Source organism: Morone saxatilis, unplaced genomic scaffold (assembly GCF_004916995.1).
Source record: "Morone saxatilis isolate NCDOM2014 unplaced genomic scaffold, NCSU_SB_2.0 Contig14, whole genome shotgun sequence".
NCBI lineage: Eukaryota > Metazoa > Chordata > Actinopteri > Moronidae > Morone > Morone saxatilis.
Genome location: NW_023339696.1, coordinates 6050310 through 6060776, shown reverse-complemented (window position 1 = coordinate 6060776; position 10467 = coordinate 6050310). Strand labels below are relative to the sequence as shown.

General features: G+C 42.4%; 1 protein-coding gene across 1 annotated transcript; it reads right to left on the bottom strand.

The window, feature by feature from the left end:
- Positions 1 to 1668: 1668 nt before the first annotated feature.
- Positions 1669 to 3800, bottom strand: LOC118323074 (neurofilament medium polypeptide-like). The gene is made up of 2 exons (XM_035654994.1): positions 3324 to 3800; positions 1669 to 2166 (listed from the first exon to the last, which is right to left on the bottom strand). The coding sequence occupies exon 2, from the start codon at positions 2140 to 2142 to the stop codon at positions 1669 to 1671; it is 474 nt and encodes a 157-aa protein (XP_035510887.1). The 5' UTR covers positions 2143 to 2166; positions 3324 to 3800.
- Between the last annotated feature and the right edge of the window lie 6667 nt (positions 3801 to 10467).

Sequence of the window (10467 nt, the reverse complement as noted above, 5' to 3'; positions counted from 1 at the left end):
TCTGTCTGAATTTGGTATGAATCATCAACTCCCCTTCTTAGAGCTAGAAATCTTTTGTGAGAAGTAAATCCATCTATACATATCATGAAACAACTGTGCCTATCTAACTATTTATCTATCTGTCTCCATTTCCTCCTTTCCTTAAAACAACATGTCAAGATTCGCCTCCAAAAAGATACACTTCCACCTCCAGGCTGCGACTGCCATAGGCTTGTACAAAAACACACACACACACACACACACACACAAAAGATACCATAGCACCATGCAGGGCTGGATGCAGCAATTCAGCCACCATTTATAACCTACTCACAATCCTAGAAGCCAAATGGAAGATAAGAGGAGAAGAACACGTTTGCATTTTATAATTTTGCTTGTGTCTTTATAATCTCAGTACCCGGATTAGATTCCAGGTACACAGCAATGTATTTAGCAAACAAATATGACTCGGGTCCTGATTTTGTTTTTACACCACTCACCTCCCCCGCATAAGCAATGAAAAACATTGCAGTGGTTCATCTTCAAGTTCTTTTCATAGTGCTTGGATTTGGGTGCACATTATGTTCTTTTTTTGTCCGTGCTCCAGTGTGTTAAGACATCCCACAGATGAAAATTATCCAGGCAGGATGTTCAGCTGAGGGGTAATAATAGAAACCAAAACAGAAATGAGCCACTAAAAACTGATTTCATTTGGACTATTTGGCATCCCTGCATCAAATTAAAATGAATGATTTTTTAGCACAAAATGGCTGCCAGAACAATGTAAGCAGAGGGATACTGTACGCTCAAAGATAGCATTTAACCTGTACAAACGATTAATACTCAAACATACAGGGCAGGTTACTCTGAAATAATTAAGCACACCAAAACCAGAATTAAAGTAATCCCAGAAACAATGCATGGAAAAGGTTAAGACAGCTGACATTCATACATAATCAGTGGGAGGATGTTACCAAACGTGACCAGAAAAGAGCACGATTCCCTTCAGACTCTGAAAACATCAATATGGACAGAGAGCTCTCACTTACATTAATGACGATGATGCCTCGGTGCAAACATGTGCTGTGCAAGCACATAAAAGATTTGTCCCAATTTTGCCTGAATATGTATCTGGATCTACTTTTTTTAAAAGGGCCACAGGTCTGACTCAAACCCATGGTCGCCGCAGCGAGGACTCAACCTTGGTACATGGGGGGCCAGCTCTTCCAGGTGAGCTACCAGACAAACAATCCAAATCTCAAGCCAATGCAGGAGAGAAACTCAGCGAAAGTAACACCGACTCTTTTCTCAATGAACACGAGCTCAAGACAACGGTGACCTATTAGTCTTACAAATACAGCCACGCACTTCATTAGTAATCCCATATGCCCAAACAACGGTATCCTAAGGAGGTTTAACCACAGTGGTTGGACAAATGACCTATCAGATTTCACCAGTGTGGAGCCACAGTGTGCATGTTTAGTCTCAAAGGAACAAGCAAGTTGCCACTTTAATATAGCTAGCATCAAGCCTTAAGGAAGCAGCAACAGCTGACTAAACCATCAAGTTTTGACGTGTGTTTTGGGCTGAAAAGCCGATTAATGACATACCTTTTAACCAAGCGATGTGCATAAGCTTGGCAATAGTCAACACATACGGGAATGAGGACATATTTGGTCTTACCAGGTGTCACACTGAGTTAGGTTTCCAGCATATGAAAGGATATGGGTTACAGACGACACGAAGACACCAGTTGCGAGGCCTTGTTGTTTGCTTTAAGCAGAAGAAGGCCACGGGGGCCAGGGCCGGGTACGGCTGCTGCTCCTCCTCCTCAGAGACACAGTCTGGATCACGAATAGGAGCCCTGATACGAACTCCCAATGTTGGTCCAACTTCCACTTCCAGCTCCGGCTCCTGGTCTTCATGCTCCTGAACCTCAGCACTCCATTCTCCTCCACTACTGCCCCTCCCCTTCCTCTCCACCTCCTCCTCCTCCTCTTCCTCCTCGTCATGGCTTCCTCCAGGGTCAACATCCTGACCCGGGTCGTCCTTCCTATAGGGCGTCGGTATAGCGAGCCTCACCTGCTCCTGCACCACCTCCTGCTCCTGCACCTCCGGGCACTCTGCGTACTGAAAGCGCGCTCTCCCCTCGCCATCAGTCATGATAGAGCATCAGGCAGAGCCACTCTGAAGGGAGGTCAGAGGAAGAGAGGTTAGAGAGAGGTGGAAAGCGGGAAGGGGAGGGAAGATGGACGGCAGAGACGGAGGTATGGAGGGACGAACATTTGCGGAAGACGCAGAGAAACAGTGACAGAAAAGGAAGAGCAAAGACTCAGCAAAACTCAGCAAAGAGCAACTGGAGACAAATCACGCAATGAGCCAAATAAACACTCAGACCATTTCCTCCTCCGATCCCTCAGCAGCAAAAGTACTTGCTTCCAATCAATCCAGACACAGATTTTCAATATTCGTTTACTAACCTGGCAGCACCTGAGGCTTTTCACGAGCATTTATTTCAAAAAGCTCTTTGTCAACACTTCCTTTTCTGTGTGTGTCTCTCTCCACTTAAAAATGAACTATCCCTATGATAGAATGATCCCACAAAATGAAGAAATCCCTGTTGGAACATCAAATAAATGATATGATGATATATGAGATAAATGAATACAGCAAACTCACTATCATTACTATTACTATTATTGGCTGCTTCAGTGACTCCATATAGTTGGAGTCACAAAAAGATGCCCATTACAATAAAGTAATAAACTTCACAGTGTTATATTGTGATATTATGGGAATAGTGGGGATTTATTTTTCTCCTCGCTCTTCCTGTTGCTATGTGATTGAACAGATGGACTGCTCTGTCTCTGGTCTACTAGAGGATTTTAGCCCACACCACGCAATGGTGGGCAGGGAATGCGCAAAAAGAAAAAAACAAAATACACACAATAACTGCCACACTAATCCTGATTATTATAATAAGTGGAATAACATCGAGGGAAAAACATCAGTCTTCATAATCCAGCTAACAGACTTTTTTTGTTTTAAGGGCTTTATTAATGGGCTTTGTTGTCCATCGTTTTGCCGTTTTATAAGAAAAGCGCATCTGAAGGCAGTTGTATGCGCTCCTCAAGGGATTGTGTGACAAAGGGGGAAAAATGTTAAACATGCTCTCCTCAGAATAGCTGCTGAAAAGTACAAAGAGAATTAAAAAAAAACGGCTGAGGGAATGGAGCGCCCATCACCTGTGTGTTTTTGTTCAATAAAAAGTGGACTCAATTCTAGACGCGATCGATATTAAAACATCACAGGCAAACAACAACAACTTTATTCTTTTTAAATACCTTATCGAGACGGAATCGGAAGTTCCCATAAGCATGATCCGTGACTTTCCGTGTTTCTAGCGCACCCAGCCTTTCTCAGCAACCCGGAGCTTTCCTTCCTTTCTTTCCTCTCTTCTGTCTCCCCCAACAACAACAACAAAAAAAAGCCCTCCTTACTTCTATTGTTTTTCACAGATCAAAAGGTAATCCGAGAGCAGTTTAAAAAAAAAAAAAAATCACTGGAAGTAACCGAAGAATCACTTGAAGTGGTCTTCAATTGCGCGTTCGGTTAAACGGGAGCCTCTATCCACATACACGCATCCATCCATCCGTCCATCCTCGCTGAGGTGGTGGTTACGCAGCGTGGAGCGGAGATGCGCGCAGGAGTGTTCGGACCGTGTGGGTCGCCTTGCTTTGAAGCTCCGTGGACGATCTGACACGGAAAAAACTTGGCCCAGGACCCGGGAGCCCTGACACGTGACGTGATGCCCGGCTATAGGGACGTAGCGCGCGGTTGGAGACACACACGCGCGCGCGAAAAAGCCACTGAGAGCCAATCTGGGCGCGCACGCCCCGCGATGTTTCGTGCATCACTACTGCATGTCAGCAGCAGATAATAGGAAGGGTATGAATCATATATTAGCCCATACCTTGCGTGGGTGTAAGGGACGGGAACACGAGGGACCATTATTATTATTATTATTATTATTGTTTCCATGATATTCCATTAATATGTAGCCCACAGTAAGATTAAGTGCTTCTGTAGAGAAACATTAAATTGTACAAAGGGAGCTAAAGTAAGGGAGGTTAATTGTGTCTATAGGTCATATGTCTACATATATATTTCCCCAGAGGTTAACAGTTGGTATTTGTTGGGTTAAATGGACGGCTTTGCGTTTTTTAACTACACCTTGAGATGTGTGTCACAGACAGGGGTCAAAGTAATGTATGTCTGCAAGGAGGTTTTGAGCAGTGGCCACAGTTGTAATTACAGGACACTTGGGCCAAAACACTCTTTCCCCGTACACAAAAAGAAACTGCTAATGAAGAATACTTCATTAGCAGTTACACTGCCATACACTCAAAATGATTTTGTGACAAAGCTTTGTTATGCCATGCTGCTATGCTAAAATATTTATGCAATAAAATCACTTGAGTAACAGATCCATGCCCACTCCTGATCTGCATGGTCAGACAAGCAACTTACGGCTCAATATTCAACCTATTTTATTTTATATCACCACATCTGGGTTAGTCGGATCCAGTCTGGATCCTTAATCCGCTCAGGAACCAGGCTGCTGTGCCAGTGGACTCCAATCTGGACCTGAGTTGCATATCCGTTCTGGGTGTTATGATACCGCCACAGCTGAGCAGGTCCAGAGTCAGTTTATGATTTATATCTGGGATTCATATGTGAGGGGGGTCAGCAGGAGGTCACCTGGCAAGCCAGAAAAGGACAGTATGGGCCAAAAACCACAGACGCCTGAGGAAGTCTGAAAACTTTTTAGGCACATGTATCCAGTGAAAAACTTGCATATTTTTTTTGGCAAGATTTTAAAACAAAATGAGAGAAAACGCACAAAAATGCCTGCCTGCAAGCCTCTACATCACTAGAGGCTTGCAGGCAGACACAGCCACACACAGAATACAATGCATTTATTTAAAATTGTTTATGCATTTACTGATCAATATTATCATTCATATTGTGTTCAGCACATTTGTCATGGTTCAGTAGCTGTACGCAACCAGACAACTGCTGCTTCTGTGCCGTCAACGTCTTTATAGACGAGTTGATTTGATGATCAATTCAAGCTCCCATGTGGCCTGGGTGATCCATCACAAATACATACACTATATTTAATGAAGAGTGTTTTAGTGTGACAAAGGGAGAGAGAGGCAGAACAGCAGAGAGTGGACGAGGCCGCATGTTGGACGGAGGTTTTATAGTGGGGGCGGGGCATTTTAGTGCTATTCTGTAAGGGCCAACCCTGCTGACAGCAACACCATGAGACAGATCTGCCAGAAACTTGACATTAATTGACATCAGGAATAGTGGAGACTGGAATCAAATCCCTCAGGGTTCGTTTAGATCCGACAGCTGATAGGATGAGAATCCCATCAGTCAAACATCACGGTCACAGGAAAAGTTGCATGTCTTTCAGACGCAGCGAGTCTGTGGCAGATTGTGGCAGGGAAGTCATCCATGTGTTCCTGGTGAATCGCTCACTCTGGCACTCCAGACTAACACAGGAAAACCAATAAAACTGTTTTAAACTACCAGTGCTGCTTTTGTTCCCACTAGAATCTAAGGAGAGGGAACGGTGGAAGACTCCAGCTAAAAGTCACGGCACAGAAGAAATATGAGCCCACATAGCCACTCTAGCCACTAAAACATGAATACATTAGGTAGTCTGAGTTAACTTACTGAAGCAAAATAACTATATATTTGACATTTTTATCAATAAATAATAAAAAGATCAAATAACTGAATTCTTATGAGGTATTGTGTGTTAATAACAGCTCTACAGTCCCTGTCCATGTGTCTGGAGCATTCTAGTTTGGTTGTTCATATAACAATAGTGATTTATTAAACCTGGTACAGGATGTGATATTTATGAATGTTAATGTGCAAATGAAATAGTGTTAAGTTAAAGATCCAGTGTGTAACATTTAAGAGCATCTACTGGCAGAAAAAAGCCTGAAAATAAGAATTGTGTGTTTTTATAACTTTAGAATAAGTAGTTTCTATCTACACTCTGCCATGTTTCTCCTACACTGCGAGCTGTATTCAGTTGGTTGCAATCTGCAACTTCACTGCTAGATGTTTTTGTGCTCCAATAACTTATTCTACTTTCTTGTCTTTATTAAAACCAAAGGCTAAGTAGTAATGTTAGCTGAATCAGACCAGATATGCAACTTCAGGGCTTCCCAAGCCACAAGTCCATCTCCCCTAATTTGAAATGCCAGTACTCAGTTCCTTGAACACTTTGTCAAGACACCAAATGGCTCTAAACCCCAAATTCATTAAATGCCCACATAACAATTCCCAAGTCAAGATCTTCAGGATGACGGACTCTCCGCCGGGTTAGAAAAGGTTTAGTCAACCAACCTTTTGGCAGCTGTGCTCTTTGATTAATGCAGCATGTTACAATAAGATTTGTTGTAACCACGCTGCCACTAACTTGGTCTTTTATTGAACAGGATTGCCCTGAAGCAATCTTGCACCGTTCACAGATCACTCTAAAGCATCAGCTACGCTGGAACAAACTGAATAAATGCTGGGCACGCGGATGTGAGGCTGCTGCCAACCTTGTCGTTGCACAAGGCTAAGCAGATCAAAATAATAATTTGCCAAAAGGTTGATGTTCTCCTTCCCTTGGCAGTGGAGCCGTGTCCCCGAAAGCCAATTAGGGAGTCGTTTGAAGTAGTGAAACTGAAGGGACAATGGAGTCACTCAGGTTTTGCTCAGAAGGGGTGAACAATCTGTTAGAAAGGAAGACAGTCTGTATTTTGATGGTCATGTAACATAACTAAAGCGATGGTCTCTTTCTAATTTTAGTTCATGTAGCAGTGACTAATACAAACGGTATGCTTGAGCCCTCAGCCACGCTGAATCATGCTTTCCCGTTATCTGCCTGTGGAATTGGACATTATCTAAAGTAATACCCATCAGGACAAGTTGCGGAAGTAATTACAGGACTTAAATGCTCTGTGTGTGTTTGTGTGCGTGCATTCACTCTCAACTGTGTGCAGCGAGCTGACCGAGAGCTCCGCACATACCCCTCTGACACCTGTCTCTCTCCCACCTGTCTGCCCCCCCACCAACCACCCGCCCCTCCCGCCCCTCCTTCATCATGTTCGGAGTTGGAGCTCATATCCTCATTACCATAGGCTTGGCCCCAAAATGTCTCCCATGAGGCTCTTGCTCATTTTGGCTCCAGTTTCACTCCACTCTCAGCTGTGTGTACAAAGCCTGAAAGCCTGGTATGAATTTGCTCAAGGCATCTCTTACTAAATTGTTGTCGCTATACCAACCCTCAGCAGCACATTCTGCCTCAGGGAGGAAAAGTATCTGATTTTCTCTGCTCGCCTCTCTTTTCTTGCACAACAAAGTCACTCCTGAACTTGCAACTTAACTGCGGACTTCAAAACAATTACATGTACACAATGTTATGGCTTTATAAAAGAAAACATCTCTCTTCACACATTATTTTTATTTAATTTATACTATGCATGCAGTATTGCCACCAGTATAAATCAATAGGAACGTGTGTGCTTCCCACAGATATTCAATAGTCCTCCGTCAGCCTGCACTCTCTGCCTTCCACTCCCTGGCTTTCCCAACCACTTCCCCATCCCCCCATCCCATCATCATCCATCCTTTCCTCCACTCTGACTCCCACGCTTTCATCATCCAGCCTTTTCTTCCTGCTTTTCTCATCTACTTCTCATCAGCGACCATCACTTGATCTCACTATACAGTGGAAGAAAGGGGGAAGCCGTTGGACACGCACAAAGTAATAGGTTTTTTTTTCATGAATCTGAAAAACGAGGATCCAATCAGACATAGACACTGATGAGATGAGAAGTTATCTGTTTTTTTTTTCTTAAACATTGCACTGTAGTTTGGAAAAAAAAAAAAATTCACGTAATGAATGATTAGGTGTGTCACGTTTGGTTTCCATTTCGTTAAATATTAGAAAATGTACAATGCATTACATAATGGTATGAGCAGTGAGAGCAAAAATGGCTGAACACACAAAGAAAAACTTATTTGACAGAAGCTTCAAGGATAATCACGTCTACGTCCTGCCCGCACTGTTTGATTGACAAGTGATCTCTTGAGATGTGCAGGCCAGAAACACAAGAAAGACATCAAAGTCGTCTCCAAAGTAATGAAGAAAAGTGGAGGAATTAGTTCTCCATTTCAGCATTATCTTGGTTTCTCTCCGCTCCATCTCACCTTGTACTTTGAGCCATCTTAGTTCAATGTATCTATATCTGTCCCTCCCTGTCTCTAGGGAGCTGTGGTCTTCTCATTAGGCCTACTGACATATGTGAGTAGGGGGAGACCCTGCATTTCTTACTTCAAGGGGCTTCCCCCTAGCAGCAGCACAGGCAATTCTATACTGTACATGTGCAGACACGAGTGTGCGTCACGAGTGTATTGCACAAAGCCACTGAAATATGCATTATTCTCAATATATTATTGAAATCAAGCTAAGAAAAGTACAGAGATACACAAAGAAAGTGAAAGAGAGGCTGCCATGGTTATAAAGAGGGAGAAAAGGATGAAAGAGACTTTTTTGGGGGAAATGTTTTTTATCCCTCTTTCTAGCTGTGTGCCAAAGTAATCATTCTAATTAGGGTATTGGAGAGGGGAAAATATCTGTGCATTCATAAACACAACAGGAGCAGAGGAAACAGTTACATAATCACACACAAACACCAGCAGACCACTTTATGTACACACACACACACACACACACACACCAGTATGGAGCAGCATCACAGACAGCTTCAGAAGTAAATCTGTCCGTGGTACAAAGTGCACTCATCCATGCAGCTCAATACATTCAATACATGTTGACACGTGAAAGACACCTGTGTGCGTTTGTGAGGCATAAAAGCTTCTCATCTGCATATAGCCTGAGTACACGCTTCGTCTGTTTCACCCGCATGTAAAGATGTGTTATCTTTAAGCAGGTGTGTGTGTGTGTGTGTGTTAATGTGTGTTTGTGGTGCTGGAAGCTTGGTGATGTAATGACTACCTGAAGGGCTACTTTAGCTGGCGAGCTTCTGCAGCTGGGCAGATAAATGGTAACATAACATCTAGCTGGGAGCGTGCGAGTGTTAGCCAGCCATAACAACTCTCCAAGCTTCACGCTAGTTTGGTTACTAACAGCTAGACACAGTAAAAATTAATAGTGCCACACTAAACTATAACTTCCTCTATTTTTCTATCAAAGGTCAGCACTATCATGATGGTTTACCTTTGGACAATAGGAGAAAATTACATAAAACCGGAGCTGAATTAAAAAAATTGAAGCAGATTTAATTTACTTTTGTGAACAAATCAAATAATTATGCCCATTCCATTGTTATTAATTCATTTCACTCCAGAATTTTGTTCTTTTTAATGCCAGTGTGAAATCTAACACAGATCAGCAACAGATAAAAGGACTGTTTTATGAAGTGCAGAATGCGGCTGAGGGGCTGGGAGTCCTGCCATTGTAGGTTTATAGCAGCACATGAAATTTGAAATTAAATTTATGCAGATTAGAAGCAGGGGCATCTCAATATTGAGTAGAGAGGCCTGCAGATGAACAAATACCTACAACCCTTATGGGCTCGATTCTAGATTGGATCATTATACATCACATTGGAGGCCACATGGGAACTGAACCCCAAGAAAAAACTGAATTCGATTACTGGGGTTAATCCATGCTGACCAGCCCCAAGGTCCTTACTTATTAGCTACAAGGATGTACATTCTTGTTCACCACACCCCAAAACAATGTCAAAGTCACAACCGTTATGCACTAGGCTTTATAAATCTGACAGAGGTCGTGCATATGCTTGCCCCATTTGTGACCACAGCACTCAGTATGATGCTCTGTGATTCGGCCCAACAGCATTGCCTCCATTAACCTCAAGGGAAAAGTCAAAGCATTTCTACCTAGTATAGAGTTGTATTATCAAAAGTATTTTTGTAATCTCAGATGTCGTCTACCCAGAATGAGAAGTACTGTACTTCAGTGTCATTTTGGGGTATTTGTATTTTATTGGAGTTTTTCCATTCAAAGATCCAGTATCCAGATGGAATATCCAGGATTAGTATTTGACATTGTTATTTAGGATGATCTATTGGCAGAAATGTAATATAATATTCATAACTATCATTCATGTATAAATCACCTTAATGTTTACCTTAGAATGAGCCTTTTATAACTACAGACACTGTGGGTTGCCTTCCATGAAGCCTCAGATTGTTCATCCAATGTTTCACAGTAAAAGATAAATGTCCTAAAAGAGGATACAAATTTGTGAAGACAAACTTTTTTTTTCTTTTTATACCATAAATAATTTCATTTTACACCGATCAGCCATAACATAATGAGCACTGACAGGTGAAGTGAATCACACTGATTATCTGGTTATCATG